This window comes from Perca flavescens, chromosome 4 (genome assembly GCF_004354835.1).
Source record: "Perca flavescens isolate YP-PL-M2 chromosome 4, PFLA_1.0, whole genome shotgun sequence".
In the NCBI taxonomy this organism is placed as follows: domain Eukaryota; kingdom Metazoa; phylum Chordata; class Actinopteri; order Perciformes; family Percidae; genus Perca; species Perca flavescens.
In genome coordinates this window covers 27979759-28001275 of record NC_041334.1, presented here as the reverse complement: position 1 = coordinate 28001275, position 21517 = coordinate 27979759, and the positions used below count along the sequence as shown (strand labels likewise).

The 21517-nt window shown below is 40.0% G+C and overlaps 2 protein-coding genes across 2 annotated transcripts; both read left to right on the top strand.

The window, feature by feature from the left end:
• Positions 1-1588: 1588 nt before the first annotated feature.
• Positions 1589-8602, top strand: fmoda (fibromodulin a). Its single transcript, XM_028576531.1, has 6 exons — positions 1589-1633; positions 2193-2572; positions 6121-6243; positions 6349-6489; positions 6582-6849; positions 7587-8602. Exons 2-6 carry the CDS (start codon positions 2204-2206, stop codon positions 7736-7738), a joined length of 1053 nt encoding a protein of 350 aa, XP_028432332.1. The 5' UTR covers positions 1589-1633; positions 2193-2203; the 3' UTR covers positions 7739-8602.
• Positions 8603-15712: 7110 nt separating this feature from the next.
• slc6a14 (solute carrier family 6 member 14) lies at positions 15713-21189 on the top strand. The gene is made up of 16 exons (XM_028575079.1): positions 15713-15739; positions 16368-16512; positions 16605-16736; positions 16867-17028; positions 17298-17412; positions 17502-17634; positions 18844-18984; positions 19073-19208; positions 19305-19397; positions 19496-19621; positions 19718-19836; positions 20020-20119; positions 20215-20324; positions 20649-20816; positions 20977-21096; positions 21178-21189. Exons 1-16 carry the CDS (start codon positions 15713-15715, stop codon positions 21187-21189), a joined length of 1839 nt encoding a protein of 612 aa, XP_028430880.1.
• Positions 21190-21517: the final 328 nt, after the last annotated feature.

Genomic DNA, 21517 nt, shown 5'->3' with positions numbered 1-21517 from the left:
CTATAGTGTTTCTTACTTTAGTTATGACAAGTGTTGACAAGACTGCTTTTTGATCACTCACAGAGATGATGCGGCCCTTGGTCAAAAGCAATATCACAGCAATACGTTGGGAATATTTTGACATTTTGGGAAATATGCTTACTTGCTTTATTGCCAGGAGTAAGATTTAAATAATGATGTCACTATGCCTGTGAAATATGAACAGTATTATTACTTAGTGGGCTTTAAAGGTGCTGGTGCTGGAATATTTTGAACTTTTAGAAAGAGCAAGACTTGCTGTTTCCCCTTGTTTCCAAATTGAGTGGTAAGTTCAGGGATTGCCCAAAAAGGATTAAGAAGGTAGAGGGGTTCAGAAAAGTGGGGGCCATTTTTCTTTTGGCTGAAGGGCAATCTGACTTTTTTGGGTCAGTAGGGGAGTGTCTTTCACATTGGCAGCACACATTAGAACTTAATCCGAAGGTTTAATTTGGTGTACACAATTTAACAAGTTGTACCAAACTAACACTGCTATGTTATTCTTAAATGGTGCGGGAAGGGTTTTGCAGTTTTTCTGTAAGTCAAGAGGAGGTTTCAAAGAAAACATAAGGTTCAGTTAACCTCACCACCCCATTCATTTATATACAGTCCCTCACTGTCTCATGGTTCTTGCTTGCTATTTAGTGGACAGACATAAGGCCCAGACACAACATCCTCCTGTGTAAACATGTTTAGCTATCTATTACTGTAAACAATCCCACTACTCTTCCCTTGTCACATTATAAAAAGGTGTCCCAAGATAACAAGAAACAGAAGGAGATGGAGAGAGGAAAAAAGGGATACAGAGGCAGGAAGAGGCCCGCATTAAGACCAGACAGACTGTCACACATGTTTGCATTTAACCCTTTACAAGATGAAAGGTTGTTGGGAAGGATTGGAGAGAGTTAGATCCACCCCTGCTACAAACTCTCTGGCACAGGGATTTTTGCTAAGTGGGCTGAAGAGGATTTGGATGTACTATTTTGTTATCCATTATCAGACTCATCAGATTATCTCAATCATGTTTGAAAGCAAGAAACTATGTCTTTGTACAGTACTGTCACTTACGCTAGTATTGTAGTTTAGTATAGCGTAGTACTGCAAGATAAATAGTCAAATGCTGTAATCTCTTTTAACGATGACATGACCCTTTAACTACATTTAACAGGAAAAAAAGTTGCCATGAATATAGATTCACTATTATTTGCACTGTGTCATAAACCAAATTGCACATGCACACACACATACGCACACGCAAGAAACAGTGGGGTTCAACTGAATGGGACTTAATGTGCTGCACACAGATGGGAACAATTCCTCACAGCCACTGCTGCATCTCACATCACTCACATGTGGAAAAAGAGGCTCCGAAGTGGGGTGTGGGGTGTGCTGGGCCATGCCTAAACACACAAAATGGGGTGCGGGCGGGTGGATGAGGGACTGGAAGGAACCAACAGTAAAGGAACAGAGAGAGGGTGGAGAGGGGGATGGCAGAACTGAAAGGAGAGCAGGGAGCGGAGGAACATGTTTTTTTACAAAGTGTTTCTCAGAGTCCCCTTCAGTCCTGAGTACACTCTGAGAGAGAGCAGGAACAAGGAGGGCAAGCCTCTCTGATCAGGTAGGTGTGTGTGTGTGTGTGTGTGTGTGTGTGTGTGTGTGTGTGTGTGTGTGAACATGTGATCTGTCTCTGTGGTATTGCTCTATGACACCTTATAGGAGATGATTAAACTTATTTCTTTTGCACTTCTGAGGGTAATTATAGTATATTTTACCACAATTTTGGGGCAGCAGAGCAAACCTTTAACAAAGCTGCCATTCATGGCAAGGTTTTTTGTTTTGTTATTTCTAATGCTTCCTCTCTGGATTCCCTGTGGGTTAAGCCCCCTAAGAATGTACTTCTCTGCAGGCAGTAACATTTCTAAAACAAAGTCAATAAGCGGCACTGTACCATTGACTGTTTAATTTGGCAGCATTTTCTAGAAAGGTTTTTTCAAACCCTGTGCCTTTATATTATATAAGAGGGAGGAACTTATCCTTAGTGGATACAGAGAATCAGTACAAGAACACATTTTTTACCATCAGTTTACTCTGAGCTGTCTGTTTCAAAATGTAAAAAAAAATCTATAAATTCTATTTTGAATGTTAATGACTTGTCCCTCTGTCTCTTTTGATTACAGTGAAGATTTGTATGACTGTGACCATGCGTGCGGTGACCGTCTTCCTCTTGTCTGCCCTTCTTCCACTCTCTTGCTCCCATGGACAAGACCCCTTCGCCTGGCTGTATGGCCCCCAGAGCCAAAGATTTGGCTCCCTGCAGGCAGACACCACAGGAGGGTGTCCAGATGAGTGTGATTGCCCTCCCTCCTTCCCAGTCGCCATGTACTGTGATGGGCGGGGCCTGACAGCCATGCCAACCATCCCCTCCCGTGTGAAATACTTGTACCTCCAAAACAATGCCATCACAGCTGTGTCCGACTCAGCTCTAGTAAATGCAACCAATCTGGTGTGGCTGATGATGCACCACAACCAGCTGACATCTGATGCCATTGGCAAGAAGGTAAATCTACATCTGGTCTCAGTCGGATCCAGCCACACGGGAGCTCAGAGCATGAAGTTGTGATAATGGTCTAAATGGTTGTCAGATGGCTGATAGGTGGCTAACATAGTGTAATTAGGAAAAAGTTATGATTTTAATGCAGCATATATCATTTAAGAAAAGGTATAGTTATATGCATTTGGACATTCTTAGTTTAAAGTCAAACTCAAATTAATACAATTAAAATTGCATGTTTTTTCTACATACATATCTGCAAAACATGTCCTGTGTTCTCCAGACAAACGGGAGACATTTATATGTTTTGGTTTTCATGATGGCTTTGTATTAATCCATAAGTTCTCTTCCTACTGCATGTGGATGGAGAACTTGTTTCCATACAACCAATAAAATAAAGCAAAAAAAGCAGTAACGTCAGTGTTCTTCATATAGGCGGACTGTTACACTCCCGGTGTCCGAAATCACTCACTATTACTACAGTGCACTACATTTACTGTCTTGTGAGTGTCCAAATGTGTAGATGTATACACTATATAGTGCACTTACAAATTCCACAATGGAACGAAAAAAGTAGTGTCCATGGTATGTGCACTACTTTCAGCTAACAATCTTTTTATAGATGCAGAATTACAGTTAAATTACAGTACGACTCAACAGCTATCAGTGAAGCAGCTCCTCCAGCTCCGCAGCTCCTCCACTCCATATCTTTATAACAGAGCTAACTGTAGCCAACCGCTAATCAGAGCTAATAGTTGCCAACTGAGCCTTCAGTTCTGCATGCCTGTATCCATTAACTGCATGTATGGACTCAAGCCCGAATAAAACCCTTCAATTTATTAAAATGGCTGTAAAAGTTTTAAACTTCAACTCAGAATTGTTTGAATGACAGGAATCAGCTCAAGGTACGGCGTAGCGCTAGGGTGACCAGATGAGAATGGGTAAAATTTGGGATTGGTCTTCTTAATGTTCTATCAGACTACTTGACAGTCCAAAACAAACATATACCATTAAAAAAATTTAGGTTTCATTAAAGTAAGATGAAGAATTGTTTTTTGGAAAAGCGTGGCTATACGTGTAGTTTGCTGCTAGCATGGAGCCTGAAGTCGGACCCCCGTGTGAAACACCAAACTCCTTCCTACATACATTGCAAAACGCTTTGTTTGCATCGCGGAAAACTGCAGTAATCCAGGGGTATTTCCCTACCCAGTCCTCCCCGTACCTGCAGAGACGTTTTTGCTTTTTAGCTACGTGTTGATCTTGATCGGGTCCCGGGACACCAGCCTGAGCCTCCATTTCAAAAATGAATGAATGAAAATTTGCGTTGCAACTTGCAGCCGATGGGAGCTGGCTGCAGGATGACTCAATCACCATGAACAGTTTTTAATGTTCTATCAGACTAGAACTACTTGAGAGTCAAACAAAAATAATAATAAAAAAAAAAATACTCAAGAGTCTGCTTTTGAGATTTTGCTCTAATTTTCAGGATGTCTGGTCACCCTACGTAGCGGTGCCAAGTTGATGCTTTCTCTGCAGAGTGCAGGTGCAGACTGATTTGCTCTCGCGAGTCAGGTGACCAAATCACAGCCTTTGCGATTAGGAAATCGCGTTTTAACATATCGCGATATTATTGCAAATGCAATTAATCGTTCAGCCCTAACGAGCAACCAAACAAACATTCACCAGAGAAAAATGCAATGCTCGATAGACAATTAGCTGTTCAACTGCAGCCTGTTAAAATCCACCATTAGTCACTAATCCCGCCCTACGAAGCAGCTCGATTGGTTGGGGTTAGGCATTGACCTCGAGTGGTTAAGGTTAGGATAGCCGATTGGTCAGGGGATAGGACCTGAACAAATTGGGTTACGTTACGTGCATAAGCATGGACGCCTGGCCAATAGTAGTGTGTGAATGCTATTGAAGGGCGGGCCTTGCCTCGAAGTTGCGTGGGTTCCATAGTAAAGCTGGCGACCCGGTTAGGTAACTTACGTGAGGTCATACATGTTTCATAATAAGCATTTAAACACAAAAGTTCAAGATTGGTTAAATTCTCTGCAATTCAATAATTTGGTTCATTTTACTGAAATCATAAGCACCAAAGCATGATTCATAATCTTAGTGCTCTGGAAAAAAGGAAAAAAAGGAAAAATTATGATGCTTCCCTACTTGTAGGCTGTCCTAACTTCCCTTCTCAGGAAGGTTCACTGAGAGGCAGCCTCTCCTTTGCAGGAACACCTTGATCACATTAACACAGTTACACATTCATACCTGGAAGCTGCCCATTACAACCACAGTCTGACCTGCTGGCCAAGGTGTCCTAACCTTTAGGACACCACTGCCCACAAATTGTTTGCCAACTGTCTGCTTACTTGATCTCGTTCCCTCTGAATATATTTCTCCATGCCCTACACCATGTTGCTGGGTATTTTTGTTTTCAGGTTGCTGCCTACACAATGAAACTTTGCCCACCTTTTTCTGTTTAGTTTTCACCCCGGGACAGCCCCCAGCCCAGCAAGCGCTCCTAGCTTGGAGCGTCAATACGCTGCATCATCTCCCTGAGCAGCTATCTTAGAAAAAGCTGTCATTGGTTATCAACACGTCAACCATGGCAATTGTAGCCAATCACATTCCCTTTCCAACGGTATATAGCATGATAAGAACATCCAATGAAACCAGTCCAAATGAATGGGCAACAGAGCTAAGTCCCGCCCTCCCAGATCCAGCAGTCACATGCATGTGTTTTATGAGAAAAAAATATGTTCAACAGTGTTTGAATGAATGTAAAAAGGTTTTTTAAGTCATTTTAAGTCTTTAGTATGTTTTTGTCTAATAGCATAGAAGTGAGTAAAAACATTTAGCAAAATTTGGTCACTTTAACAGGTTTTGGAGAGGTTTGGGCACACATGTGATACCTAATACTGAAAACTCCCTAGCTCCCATTAGGTTAGGACTAGAGTTCTGAAACTTTATACAAGTCTTGTTGACAAGGTGTAGAAGGTGTATTATGTTCTGCATAGTGTGGCACAAAGTATGTCTTAGTTATTATTTTAAAATAAATAACTATTTTGAACCATGTTTGAACTGCTGTAGTGTATGTTGTTTTTTAATTACATGCTAATCACGCACATTTTCTGAAATTAGAATTTAGGTTTCAAATGAAGTCTCATACATGCATTTTGGCCTTGCAGTTCTTCTGTTATAAGCTTTACACTTTGGTAAAGGGAAATAGGCGAAAATCAAGCAAAAAGAGGTGGATTTGAACAGCATGTAAAATACAAATGTGATTTTGGTTGGTTTTAATGTTAATTTGATCCTTACACTTCAACACCACTGCTAACAATACACTGTTTGCCCATGACTACAGTGCTACAGTGCAAGTTTGTTAAATTTGTCTCTAGTTCTCAATGAACAACAATGAATTTGAAATAATACTGACTGTTCATTAATGCACAAGGGATATAACATAATGTGATTTCAGTTGGACTTTTTCATGCTGTTGAGGTAACTATTGTGTGGAGGTTAGTGAGTTGTTTATTCTCCATGTTATTTTGTAGGCATTTATGCAGTTGCAGGGACTAGAGCGTTTATATCTACAACACAACAATTTGACTGGCTTTCCTTCAAACCTCCCTCGCACCCTGCGAGACCTGAGAATCAACCACAACAAGATTGAAAAGGTAACATATTGCATAGTTTGATATTCATACAGAGCCCCTCTCGTTAACTCTTTTGGCTGTACATCACAGATATTAGACTTTAAAATTATTTCTACTGTTGCCCAGGTAACAGCTGCAGACCTAGAGGGAATGGATAACCTCACTATCCTGTATCTCCATGACAACGCTGTCACAGACATGGGCACATCCCTGAAGGCACTCAAATCCCTCACACTGCTGGACATCAGCAGCAACAAGTTGACTAAGGTAATTGTGTGTATCAGAATGTTTGAAAATGTCCCGTTAAGTGAATTAATCATCTGCAGGCCTCCAGTAATATTTTCATTAACTGGTCCCAGGTCCCAGAGGCACTCCCCGAAAATCTGCACCAACTTTACCTGGAGTCCAACTCCATTGATTCTCTACCAGACGGCTTCTTGGGCCGTTTCACTCAGCTGCAGTATGTCAGGATGGCTCACAATCAGCTAACAGACAAGGGTATCCCTGCCAACACCTTTAATGTGACCGGGCTGGTGGAGCTAGACCTGAGCTACAATAAACTGGAGAGAATCCCCCCTGTGAGCACCACACTGCAGCATCTCTATATGCAAGCCAACCACATCAAAGGTAAAGTGCATACACATTAAAGGGCCTGAAAAGATTTATCAATCAGCTTCTATGAGCAATCAGGTTCTACATAAACACAGTTTTGGGATGTGCTCTTCTCACTTGTTTGTGCACGAGGCTTGGTTAAAAAAGGACAGTCAGACAGTTGTGGAAACTTGCTGATGTCTCTGGATCAAATCTGATCAAACTACACACACAGTCCTAATGAAGCACATTATCTTTAAAAAAAGAACATTCACTAAGGATGTTTTTCCACACGTTAAATTACATTAATGCTTATTTTGTATTTAATATTTTGGCAAAATAATTTGGACCTCTTGCAGCAGCAGTTTAAAGCTTTAGTGCATAACTTTTTGATATTAACGAACATCTGTTACATTCAAGCCATTGCCAAATGAGTTGCTACAAAGCTAATTAAGACTATCAGCTCCACACAACTCTCTCTCTCTGTATTTCTCAGTATGGCTATGTTCAGAAGAATCCGGTGACTTTCCTGTGCAGAAACTCAAGTGAAGATAATTACATTACATTGTCATTACTTAGAATTCCTCATGTGGGCAGCAGAAACTATGCATTATAGCTTTAATTTCCTAACTATAAAATAAATAATATAAAGTAAATCAATAAATATAAAGTAAAAATATTATATATATAGTAGGGGCTGAGATGTTGGATGTTTGGAGTAGTTTGGGAAAACACAAATACATTCTTCACCACCTCGCCATCTTTCCCCGTAGAGTTCACTCTGGGTAGTTTCTGCAGCGTCGTGGATGTGACCAACTTCTCTAAGCTCCAGACGCTGCGACTGGATGGGAATGAGATCAGTCGCCAGGACATCCCAACAGAGTCAACCCTCTGCTTGCGCCTGGCTTCCAGCATTGAGGTCTAACTGTGCGCATGACACAATATGTGGCACTCTGCTCACAAACACAGAGCAGTTTACAGCATGCATTGAAAGTGTGAAATAATTTGTATGATGTGCCAAAGCCAAAGCACAGCAGGGGCGACAATATCATTTAATCTCGAACGCAGGTGGCAGCAGTTCTTACTGATATATCCACAGTTCACATCACAGTGAAAACAACGGTTGTCATATGTGGTTGTTTGCATGACAGCTGTTTTACAGCAATTGGAAAAGCTTTACCAGATATGTCACATTGCACAAGCTACTTTTAGATGTGAGCTTCCCTAACAATTGGACCAATGACCAGATGAAAGTCTGGTTTTATTTGATTAAATACAGGTAATAAGATACAGGAGCCCCATATGATGTTTTTTTGTATTGAAAATGATCTTACCATGAGCCTCCTTATATGCTGTGAGGATCAATGATCTGTGTAATCAGTGTTTTTTATCTCTTTATCTATCTTCCTACAAAGCATGCCTTCCATTGTTTTGTCTGATAAGTTGATGATAAAAATATTATGTATTATAGATTATGTGCATTGTTTAATTTCGAACCATTAGCTGTTGTAGAAGCATGACAATATCTTCATCACTTCTCTGACGTCCATTTCCCAATATTTAGGTGCATTCATTTTTCTTTGTGATAAAAATGCTTTGACTGTTAGTGTCTGTAGAAGATGTTCTTGTTTCTTGAAATCAACTTTCCTCAGAGACATAGCTAGATATCTATGTTCCATGTGAAAAATATATCTACACTGTACTGTAGTGAATCACGCAAAGGGCTTTGGGTGTATGAATTATGATTCTTGAATTACTGTATGCATTACATGGATTGGTCATCATACTGACAAAGGATTTATGTTTACCAGCCTATTGCAGAATAAATAAAAGTTGGGATTTTTAAAAAGACCACTCTTTCCACTTTTTGTCTAATACATCACTATATTTATTTTTTATCTTTGTGTGTATGTTTGTGGTTTGATTCAGTGATTTTATGGACTAAAAAGAAGAAACACAGGAGCACTGTATTATAGTTTGCTCAGGACAGAGTCAGCTTTTGTTCATACTAAACTGATGCAGCTATCAATTAAGGTTATCTAGACACTCTCTAAATACACATACTTTTTTCAAAGGTTAATGTGAACGATATGAGAATTTTTATGAGACACACCTTTATAATACATTAAATCATGTACAGTATGAGTATTTTCAAAAGACTACAGATCTTCATCTGCACCCTGTAGATGGTGACTTCCTAAAGCAGCAAAGTCATTCAGGACACTAAGCTTTTTGGACTCTAAAGAGGATTTAGAGGGTAAACCCTCTTCAGCCAAATGGGTCTTTCTGTTTCTGTTTCAGAGGTGCAAGAAGAGGCCAGTAGGTCTGAAAAGAGGAAACCGGAAAGAGCCAAAACACTGTAACTGATGGTAGGTTTGTCTACTAAATAAAAAGAATAAATAACACCTTCCATTCTTGAGACTGTTTGTTCACCAAAATCATGTCATGTTATCTGTCTCTTGATTGTCAGGTTAGTGCATGACAATAAGTGACTTACCCAGCTGGAGAGGGAGAGCTGTCACGTTGCGTCAGGGCTGAACCCTCTGTGTGTCAGCTGGCCAGTGGCTGGATAGTCAGAGGACACAGACGTCTATATTTATAATGTTTTTCTCCATCACTAAGTTTTGTAATCTGTGGCCACACCAGCAGATACCGTCATTACAGATAAGGTATATTATGGGTTTAGGGTAGTTAGATTGTGGCCGCACGTCACTGACCAGAATTGGCTCATAAACCAAAAGAGCATCAACCAGAGCACATAACACACAGGAACCATGAGCAGAGATCTGTCTATGTCCCACAAGGTCAGCGAGAACTGATGATAACTATCCACTAGTTTTCTTGGTTATTGTTGCTATATCAGACTGCATGCTTTTTGGAAGATTTTGGCTTTCAGGGTGTGATTCAGCCCTGCTAATTTACATAATCACGGCATGAAAATGTGTGTGTGTTGAATACTTTAATGTGCTTAATTAAACTAATTATGTCCAGAATTGATTTGGGTGTGTAATGGGAAAATTACATTTAAGCATAATTCCTTATATTTTTATGTTTTATTTCTACTTTAATTCTCTCACAAATGCTGAAAGAGTCTATCTCATTTCCCACATGTAGATTTTGATTCTAACATTGTGAGACATCCAGTCTGGAACATTATGTGAGCACTGTTTGCCTGAACCGATAAAGGTACAAGGTCACCCTAAAACTATCTCCAGTTTACCCATGCCAGTTAAGATGTAACTGGGGGGGTGAAAGTCAGGTACAGGGAGGAGGAGGCGAAATTGCTCCGAGATGTCTGCATGTATATCAGATTGCCTGTCAAAATTGTAGCGTCATAATAATCCAAGTGTGTGTGTGCTGTCACTCTGAAGATGCATATAAGCCTAGTGTTTCTGTCCACTCATTTGAGAAACTGACTCCACACTGGGCTGCGGCCTTTTGTGAAATCATGTTGCTCCTATTTGCAAATATATATATGTTTTTAATAAAATACAAAAACCCAACTTGGTTCTAGTCTTAGACTGTCTTATTTGTTTCATTTTACTAAACTCTGAAAACTCCATCCCCCCTGCTGCAAAGGAAACTTCCACGACAGGTGTCATTAAGGGGATATGTGTTTGTACCATCAAACCGATGCTGACAAAAGTTAAAAAAAAAAAATAAATCCATTAACCAAATTTTTTGTAAAGCCCTGCACAGGCCAAAAACTCCAGCCTTTGCCCAGCCCTGGCCCATGGTGTTCAAGTCCTAGTCCAACAAAGTCTGCAGTGTTTTAGCATGAGCATGAGCATGAGCATGAGCCCGACCCTAGCCCCAGACCAACACCAAGTAAGAGGTGAATTTAGTATAGACCTCAAACATAACTACTAGTGCAACCAACAATCATGCCCACAAATGGTCTCGATGAAAGGAGAATAGTTAAATAACCCAGAATCCAACCTGAGTCCGGTCTATTAAAACAAAACAAAAAAGCCCAAACCCGGCACGAATTGACTTGGCATGTAGATTGTAGACCTCTAATTTGTTGACCTCCTCTTGACCCAAAGAACTGGTAAGAGGTAATATTCTGTTAAGTAATGGGTAGAGCATGACTTTTTCATATACCTCTCTGTGTCACCAGTCATGTCACCTAACATACTTGTGGTCACATCATCAGGTTGTGATTATGGTTGACACAGATCTACGTGTGTTAACAGCAAAGTGATTATGTGCAGATGTCACAGACCAAAATGAGATCTGTCCATCATTAGTCACAGCAGTGGCTTTAGGGAGTAGTTGTTATGACGTGGTTACTGGTATAGAATCACTCACCTGAGTCACACACACACACACACACACACACACACACACACACACACACAGTGGCAGTCACAGCAAAACTCCACAGCTCCTTTACTTGTATGCATTCAATCATGATTCCAGTTTAAAAAAGATTAATTGCACAAACAGCCAGCAGTGTTGTTGGGGGAGAGTCTGGGCAGGCGATTGGTTGGAAAACATTACTCCCTTGTCTGTCAAAGGGGAAGGGACTTTAAAACAGCTGAGTAATTTGAGTTTCTTTTACAGACCATTAACAAGCAAGGACATGCGGGAATACAGCTGGAACAGTTTCAAGGATTTAATTTTCACAAATCCTGCTGTTGTTGACCAGGTAGGATTACAAATCTGTTTGACCAGACTTTCACTTGATAGTTTACAACACAATGTTTACGTTGGCTAAGACTGAGGAAATGGGGGCTTGCCTGTATTTCTGATAATACAATCTAATGTAATCTAGTGAGGAATACAAAACAAGCCATTTGCTTGCTTATGGAATATAAATACAGTGTTTTCTGTTTTTAATTGTAATAATTTTAGAAAAATTTGTTTTTATGACGTGCTGGAAAAGAAGGTGAAAAAAGATCTAATTTAAACATAATGGCCTCATTTAATTTGCCATAGTTGTGAAATTGTCTGGGAGTGATGATGTCATTTTTTGACTGCACTGATGGTTTGTGTGCTGAAACTACCACAATCCAATCTTACAGTATTTTTTCGATTTTTTTTCACTATTTTGAAAACAGGGATTGGTTTTTCAAACACTACACACAATTAGCACAACCACACATGCAATTAGTAGAACACCTCAGAGCCTTTGCAAAATTGAACACTCTTGCAAAAACTATACACTAATTTATAAAAAACACATTTTGTTACCATATGAAACACACACACATGAATTACAGTTTTTTTTCCAGCTGCTCACACATGTTTTCTCAACTATGTCTTCTTTTTTCAAAACTCTACACACAATTTCAGTACAATGTTCTACGGGGAAAGTAATCTGCTGAGAGGGGTAAAAAGTACACTGTAAACACCAATGCAATGTAGAAACAGAAAATATGTATTAGGTCAAACATTACTGTTGTATACAGTAGCATACAACAAAACCATAAACATATGTAAACCAAAAGTATATTCTTTAGAATACCGTAAAAAACACAATTGTATGTGTGGGGTCCCAGGGCGGCAAGATATGCTCTCTTATCTCTCGAATCCTAATTGCATTGTTGGCCAGAACCATATTTATAATTGTAGTCTCTTGTACATCTGTAAATAAGCGTCCTCGTCCTCCATGATGTCTTTGCCTTTCTACTCCGTAGAGAATTCAAACAGTATGTGTTTAGCTTAGGAACTGTAAACAATTTACAAAAAAAAGGTAGTATAGCATGATAACCAACCTCATTCATTCAATGCAGTGCAGTAAATGGATGGCTTAGAGTTACAAATGTTTATGCAATACTATGCAGTCATACGTATGTTACAGTACATTACTGTAATGCTGAAATAGTCATTAGATAGTTGGATACCTCATTTCTGAAGGTTCGAATTATAGACGCCACTGTAAATCGAAGTTGGGCTGACAAGTGTTGCCCTAATCTCATCAGAGATGGCTCTCCTTCCTCTTCCTCCTACTACTCCTCCTCCTCCTCCTCCTCCTCTTCCAACTCTTCGTCTTTGAATTTGTCCTTGTTGTTGTCCCCTGCCTCTCACTCCTCCTCCTCCCCGTGCTCTCTGTCAAAACAGGTAATCTGACCTTTGACCTACTGGTTAGTGATCAGTTAAGCAATTAGTGTTTGCACATGTGAGGAATGTGTGTGTGTGTGTGTGTGTGTGTGTGTGTGTGTGTGTGTGTGTGTGTGTGTGTGTGTGTGTGTGTTTTGTGTTTTAGGTAGAGAATTGTGTGTAGTGTTTTGAAAAAAGTGTTTTATGCAATTGAAAACTAGCTTATGGTTTTGGAGATTTGGAGTGTAGTTCTGCACTTTGAGTGAGAGGTTTCAAAAATTGTGTGACATGAAAAGATTTGGTGTGTAAGCTGTTGGAAAAAACTGTAATTCAGTTTGAACCAGTTACACACTGCTATTGCTAACCTAAAACACTTTTAGCAATTCTACTTCTCAGTGATTAGAGTTTAAATGAAGTACACAGAGAAAGTGCATATCCCAGTTTTCATGCTACAGTACTACAGTAGTGTGCATAACACTGTTATATTATATATGTCTGTTAGAGAACAACAGACAAATATAAAATACTGTATCCAGTACAGGCTACAATTACAGAAAAAAAAAATAAAGATCTGAAAAAAAACTGAAAATACAGTACAGAAAATACTAGACTTACCTGCTGCATTGGAAAAAGTGTGAGGCTGACATTGTGCTTATAGTGGTGCACATCTGGGCCAATCTTTTGCTCCTTGAGTGTAAGGTTTCGATAATTGTGTAATACTTTTGATTTCAGTGTGTAAGCAATCAGCAAAAATTCCTATATTAGCCTATATATTTTTTTTTTTACACATTATGCACTGTATTCATTCTAGCAGTGAGGAGTAATGATTGTAGTCAAAATAAGCAGTAAAATTGACTGCAGTAGTAACTCTATGGTTTCAGCACACAGCTGAGAAACACTGTTCTATGATATCTGTATAGCTTTGTCAAATCTTATCTTGCAGAAATTTGTATTGCATTGTTCTAAACCTTACTGTTCTCACTGCAGTTTTTTTTTTTTACAACATCTGAGACAATTTACAACTTTTACCACTTTACAGTTTTTTTGGATAGCTTACACACTAAAATTAAAAGTACTACACTATTAGCAAAACCTTACACTCAAGAAGCAAAACATCAGCCCATATTTGCACAACTATAAGCACATTGTCAACCTCACACTTGTTGCAAAACTCTACACACAGTGATTTGCAAAACACTAAACACACGTAACATACATTACACACAAAAATCTATCATGAAGTCACTTCCTTGCAATACCAAAGCACTGACTGTCAAATTACCGCACCGTCCAACCAATTGGTTCAACACAGTCATTAGGTGTGCAAACACTTGTTTGCCTAATTGTAGACACACCAATCAGGTGTATAAGCACTATAAAAAGCAGCAGGTGAGTTCATCGGTCTTCAAGCACAATGGAAAGAGTCAGAGAAAGAGTAAGACGAGGAGAACGAGGAGAACAAGGAGGAGGACAAGGAGGAGGAAGAAGGGGAGGAAGAAGGGGAGGAAGAGGAATCAACAGAGGAGGAATCAACAGAGGAAGAGGAAGAGATGGAGGCCATGCTGGAGGTAGAGGTAGAAGAAGAGGAAGAGGAAGAGGAAGAGGAAGAGGAAGAGGAAGACAAGAAGGTGCTCAAAGAGGACCCGAATCTGACAAATGAGATCCTCAACACTGGTTGACCACGTTGTCAACCATGGCCTGACGCTGAGGGAGGCTGGACTGCGAGTACAGCCAAATCTATGCCGATACACAGTGGCAAGTGTGATAAGAACATTTTGACTGGAAAATAGGTATTGTAAAAATATCATCATATCAAACACATCTGCACGGTTTCAGTAACTGCTTACAGTACTGTATTCTATGCACTATCAGCACTTCTGTTACCTTTTCCTGTGAAATTACTGTACTATTGTATACTGTTTTTTTTTCTACATAGGATTGAGGGTCAGGAACGACAAGGGGGAAGGCCTCCTATGTTCACAGAACAGCAAGAGAGGGAGATAGTAAACATGGTTTTGGCCAACAATGCTATAACACTCTATCAGCTCCAAACTAACATTGTCAATAACCACGCCAGTTTCAACGATATCCATCAGGTCTCAACATCAACACTGGCACGCATCCTAAAAAAAAAACACATTCAAATGAAGCAAATTTATCGAGTGCCTTTCGAGCGCAATTCTGACAGGGTGAAACGACTGCGGCATGATTATGCAGAGGTATGTATTCACTTTAGCAGTGTGATCTTGCATACTGTCTCATAATCTTTTACTGTACTGTAATATGTATAGTACATCTACACTGAACTACACAATTTTGCCTGACACTGTTCTTCAGAGAGTTTTACGAATGGATGGAGAGGAGATCCAGCATGAGTTCATTTACGTAGATGAGGCTGGGTTCAACCTGACGAGAACACGAAGGAGGGGAAGAAACATCATTGGCCACAGGGCTATAGTCAATGTCCCAGGGCAACGTGGGGGTAATATAACACTCTGTGCAGCCATTACAAAGAATGGGGTCCTCCACCACCATGCCCATATGGGCCCTTACAACACAGCACTCATACTTACATTCTTGGACCAATTGCACAACATAACAGCAGAAAATCAAATCGATCATATGCAATACATTGTTGTCTGGGACAATGTGTCTTTCCACCGCTCTGCTCTGGTTCAGAACTGGTTTCAGCAACATCCACATTTCACTGTCCTATATCTTCCACCATACTCTCCATTCCTCAACCCTATAGAAGAGTTTTTCTCGGCATGGCGGTGGAAGGTATATGATCTCCGTCTCCAGGCTGAGGTAGCCCTCATCCAAGCCATGGAGGAGGGTACCCCTCATCCAAGCCATGGAGGAGGCCTGTGACCAGATGGAGGTAGCAGCAATGCAAGGATGGATTCGTCATTCAAGACGTTTCTTTCCAAGGTGTCTTGGTAATGACAACATTGCCTGCGATGTTGATGAAATTCTCTGGCCAGATCCAGCTAGGCGAAGAGACAATGTCTAGTTTTTTTTTTTACAGTAAACTTAGCGTACAATACGTAAAGTGACATTTTGTTACAGTATTATGAATCTCCATGTCAACATTTTGGGCGTGTTGAGAAATAAATGAGTTTCTTCAGTCTGCAACATTGGTCTTGTGTAGTGTTTGGTGAATTTACATTATATTTGTACTTTGTTGATGGTAGCCTACTCTAATCATAGGAAAGTAGAAGTGCTAAAAGTGTTTTAGGTTTATCACAGAAGAGTGTAACTCGTGCAAATAGAGTATAATAATGTGAAACGTGTGTGTTTCATATGGTAACAAAGTGTGGTTTTTAAACAAAAGTGTATAGTTTTTACAAGAGTGTTTAATTATGCAAAGGATCTGTAGTGTTTTGCTAATTGGGTGTGTGGTTGTGCTAATTGTGTGTAGTGTTTTGAAAACACGGGCCCTGTTTTGAAAATCATGCTTAAGCAATCCAAAAAAACTGTAATAAGTTTTGAAACTTTTCAATGAGCAGGAGCCACATGTGGATGATGGTGATGAGAATACTGAGCGTGGGAACTGGGCCAGCAAGAAGGAATACATCCTCTCTATGATTGGCTATGCTGTTGGACTGGGAAACATCTGGAGATTTCCCTATTTGGCCTACAATAATGGAGGGGGTACGTATTTGGTGTCTAATGCATGTTAGTGTTAGAAATCCTGTTTGATAGCACCACTGTTAATATTGTATTTAATCCGTCACTTTGAGCAGGTGCCTTTCTTATCCCCTACTTTGTGATGTTGGTGTTGGCTGGAATTCCTCTTTTCTTCCTGGAAAGCGCCTTCGGGCAGTTTTGCAGCCAAGGACCAATTAACATATGGAGAGCAGTGCCTATCCTGCAGGGTAAGACAAACATGAAGGATTTAATGAGGCTGTTGGTCAGTGGTCAACTGTGGATCCAAAACAAGTCTTTTTTTATGACTCCTTACTTAAGCACAACAGTGGCTTGTAACCTCTCTCTCTTGCTCTCCAGGTGTTGGTGTTGCCATGGTTATGGTCACTTTAATAGTATCAGTTTACTATAACGTCATCATCGCCTACAGCCTGTACTACATGTTTGCCTCTTTCCAGTCTCCTTTGCCGTGGTCCAGCTGCCTCAGTCAGGCTGACAGTAACTGCAGCAACACGACAATAGGTGCTTTTTTCAGTTGTGGGTCAAATCTGCTGCTTGGTGAAAGCTAATGTGTTATTCTCCTGGAGTGGGGGTGCAAGAACAATGACAAGATTACGTAATCTGATATAAATGAAAGATTGAAATGTATGCTAAAAACAAAACCTGTAGTTCAGTGCATTGTTTATCAATATTATGGTGCATTCTCAGCTTCAAGTCAAAGCTAAATAATAAAATAACTTATCCATTCTGTGAAATTAATGCTTGTAAATGACCTTTTTTGACTTTTCTAGTGTACTGCAATGTAAGTGGTTCTTTAGTGGCCAACTGGACTCAGGGAAACAGCACTTGCCCTTTATCCGACATAATCACAGATCCAGTGCAGAGCCCAAGTGAGCAGTACTGGGAGTAAGAATCACACACTCGTACAAACAAGCACATATACACACACTTGTCATACTGCTTTAGCTGTACAGTCAGATTTCTCTCCTCCTCAGTCGTGTGGTTCTGCAGAGATCCAGTGGTCTGGATGAAACAGGACCCGTAGTTTGGCACTTGGCCCTCTGTCTGCTGCTGAGCTCCATGATTGTTGCTGCAGCGCTCATCAGAGGCATCAAGTCATCAGGCAAAGTAAGACAACAACCTCAACAGTCCAAAGTCAGGGCCAATGCATATATGAAGCCCACTGCAAAAATCTGTCATTTTTATCTGAAGGGTTTTCTGCAATACAAAGCAAGCAAATCTCTCACTTAGCTAGATGACGAAAACACTTGATCCATGCTCAGCTGCCTTGGTACAGCACAGGGAGTCTATTGACCACTATCTTTATATATAGCTTTCTTATTGAAAATTAGAAAATAAAATACCACTGTCACGTGTGTACTGTAACAAGACAAGAGTCTACAGTCATGCTAGAATCTTTGTGTGGCTGTATTTAGCTCAAAGTACATTGAGTTAAATTCTGACATCAGCATGCTAAAATGTTCACAATGCTAGCGTGCAGATGTTTAGCAGGTATAATGTTTGCCAAGTTTACTATTTCGAGTTTAGCGTGTTAATGCCACCTTCTGTTGGCATTAAAGGAAATTATTCAACATGTTAATTAGTGAACTTTAGAGTTGCTGATAGTCGGGTAGCTGTTTCCTCCTAAGTTAAGCTAACCAGAGGCTGGCTGTAGCTACATATTTAAAGCTCTAGTGCGTAACTTTTTTATATTAATGAACGTGCGTTTCATTCAAGCCATTGCCAAATGAGTTGCTACAAAGCTAAATAAGACTATCAGCTCCACACAACTCTCTCTGTATTTCTCAGTATGGCTATGTTTAGAAAATGGTGTCATCCGGCAACTTTCGCATGCAGAAACTTGAGTGAAGATAATTACCTCTTCTGAAGAGTCCATCATGTTTTTTTTAACCCTCTGTGTCCTCATTGGCTACTAGCAACTAAATGGAGGAGGGGTGGGGGTGCTGCGCAATCACAGAAGGTACTTAGAATTCCTCATGGCGGCAGCAGAAACTACGCACTATAGCTTTAACATATAATACAGACATGAGAGTGGTTTTAAGAAAGTGAATAACTATATTGCCCAAAATATCAAACTATTACGTTAAAATGTACATTTGTATGCAGATTTGAAATAAAATCAGTTTTAGATCAGAATTGTGATAGAATGCTAAATGCAGAGACAAAAAAGTACACGCTAATTTGCACGGCAAATACATTTACATTTGTAAGCCCTGAGGTTTTACAATTTATGCTTGGAACTCCCAGTAGCAAGAATATATAAAAGGAAATAATATTTTTTTCCTCAATTATAACTCTTGGTTTTTGTCTTTACAGGTTGTGTATTTTACAGCCACATTTCCTTATGTGGTGATTCTGATCCTGCTGATTAGAGGTGTGACACTAGAGGGAGCCAGAGATGGCATAGAGTTCTACATTGGTTCCCAATCCAATTTGACTAAACTGACAGAAGCACAGGTAGGGACCCACATTTAGCTGATTAACTGTAACACAGTACAGTAATATAAGTCTTTTGATTCAAAGCATGATGTTGTGTGTTTTTTAGGTCTGGAAAGATGCAGCAACTCAGACCTTTTACTCTCTCTCGATTGGCTGGGGTGGAGTCATGACTCTTGCTTCCTACAACAACTTCCACAATAATGTGTTCAAGGACTCATTTGTTGTAACACTTACTAATGCTGGTAGGAGCATAGCTACAGTAACATGATCATTTAAAGAAAGTTTTAATAATTGATATATTTATCTCATCAACTTTGCTATTTTCATCTTTTTCCGAGGTACCAGTGTGCTTGCGGGCTTTGCCATATTTTCAATCTTGGGTCACATGGCTCACATCTACAAAATGCCTGTTGGAGAAGTGGTGAAGGAAGGTCAGGCAGACACACCATGTTGGCACCAAATACAGTACTAAAACATTTGGAAGACAGCCAGGTGGCCTCTGATGTTTTGTTTCTTTGTTTTTGTGCAGGATTTGGCCTGGCATTCATTGCATATCCAGATGCTCTGTCTAAGCTTCCTATTTCCCCTCTTTGGTCCATTTTGTTCTTCTTCATGCTTTTAACTGTTGGTCTGGACTCTCAGTTTGCAGGAATAGGTGAAATATTCAGTTGCCATTCATACTTGCATAACATTAAGACCGTTTCTGTTGCCATACATTGCTGTATCCTGAAATCTCTCCTCTTGTCATTAGAGGTGATTACCACCTGTCTGCTTGATGCCTTCCCTAAAACCTTCAAATCCAAACGAGCTTTATTGACTATAACAACATCTTCAATCCTCTACCTGCTGGGTCTGCCTTGTATCACAAGGGTAAGGTTGCCTTAGTGTACTTTGGGTTACTAGACATAGGCCTTGTTAACCTACTAAGGTGTGTGTGTGTGTGTGTGTGTGTGTGTGTGTGTGTGTGTGTGTGTGTGTGTGTGTGTGTGTGTGTGTGTGTGTGTGTGTGTGTGTGTGTGTGTGTGTGTGTGTGTGTGTGTGTGTGTGTGACAGGCAGGAATATACTGGGTTACTCTAATCGACCAGTTTGCCGGCAGCTGGGTGCTGCTATTTTTGGTTCTCTTGGAGATCATTGGTGTCGTCTACATATATGGTAAATATGATAATAGGAGATGTGTGCATTTAAGGTAACAGAGAGCCCTTAAACACCAGCTGTGTACATGTCTGTATTGTATTCATGCATCACAGAAGGCAACCGTTTTATTGAAGACATTGAGATGATGATTGGAAAAAAGAGTTTCGCTTTCTGGCTGTGGTGGAGAGCATGTTGGTTCTTCATCAGCCCCTGCATCATAGTGGTGAGTCAAATGTCACATAACGACCCTGATGTAAAAGACTCTGGCAAAATGCCTAAATGCATATGTTGATGAGTGCCATCAAATCAAGAATTAGGAATTATTATTATGGCTTCAAAAGCTACATAAATTAATGCAAAAAGATGTTATTATTTCTGCCAGCAGCCACTGAACTTGTATGAATTACAATTGAATTAAATCCAGATTTAATGTTTGTATATAACTGCTTTTGAGCAAATTAAAAAAGTGAATACATAATACTGCCCCATGTCTAAATTCATGAAGTTAGTTCTGATCATGTTTGATGAATGAAACCGGCTGCTTTAGGTGATCCTGATCTGGTCAATGATCACGTTTACGCCACCCTCTTATGGAGGAGTCCAGTTCCCAGAGTGGGGTTTGGTTTTGGGCTGGTGCATTGCTGTATTTATCCTTCTCTGGGTCCCTGTCATCGCTATCTATAAACTGATGAGAGCAAATGGAAGCCCCTGGAAGGTGTGTATGTGTGTGTTATGATAGCTGGAAAAATATGGTAATTTAAATTACTAATGTTGTCTACATTTTTCAAAGCATTGCATATTGCATAGCTTGAGAATTTATTCCATGAATTCAAAGATGTGACAGCGAAATAATGTTAATGTTTTATCTTCCACAGCGTCTGAAGTCATTGTGCTCTCCAGCTGAACAATGGCATCCCTACCTGGACATTCATCGAGGAGAACGCTACTCACAAGAACACTGCCGCCTCAGGATAAGGCATAAAACCAAACCAGAAGTAAATGTAAATGTCATCTCGAGCTCATGGCTGTGATATGTGTTTTTGTGTGATTGCGTTTTCTTCCCTTCGGTGCAGCAGTGTAATCTGTGAAACTTGACACTGAAAGTTAAAGTTACATTAAGTGATTTGTGACAAACCGTCCACCATTTCCTGCTAGGGCAGGCAGCTTGCAGCCATCTTGTGTGAGGTCATATGTTTACGGTAAACGGAGCAGAGCCATTTAGGACTCGACCACACAGACCAATGACCAAAAACAAGTGAAATGTGTCTGAATGCTACTTAGAATAATAGCAATTTTTTTCATGTTAAGGAAATACTTTGATTCAATGTGTATATCAAACTATTGCTTAATTGGGCTTGAGAATCAGGTAACGGGTCTTATTTTGTCAATGATACATGGTTTTGTATTTATCTGACT

Coding starts and splice junctions, on each gene's coding strand:
- fmoda (XM_028576531.1), top strand. CDS start 2,204: ATGACTGTGACCATGCGTGCGGTGACCGTCTTCCTCTTGTCTGCCCTT. Junction 6,490..6,581: donor GCAGCAACAAGTTGACTAAG/GTAATTGTGTGT, acceptor AACTGGTCCCAG/GTCCCAGAGGCACTCCCCGA. Junction 6,850..7,586: donor GCAAGCCAACCACATCAAAG/GTAAAGTGCATA, acceptor CTTTCCCCGTAG/AGTTCACTCTGGGTAGTTTC.
- slc6a14 (XM_028575079.1), top strand. CDS start 15,713: ATGGAGGAGGCCTGTGACCAGATGGAG. Junction 17,029..17,297: donor CTGCAGCAACACGACAATAG/GTGCTTTTTTCA, acceptor TGACTTTTCTAG/TGTACTGCAATGTAAGTGGT. Junction 19,209..19,304: donor TGTAACACTTACTAATGCTG/GTAGGAGCATAG, acceptor TCTTTTTCCGAG/GTACCAGTGTGCTTGCGGGC.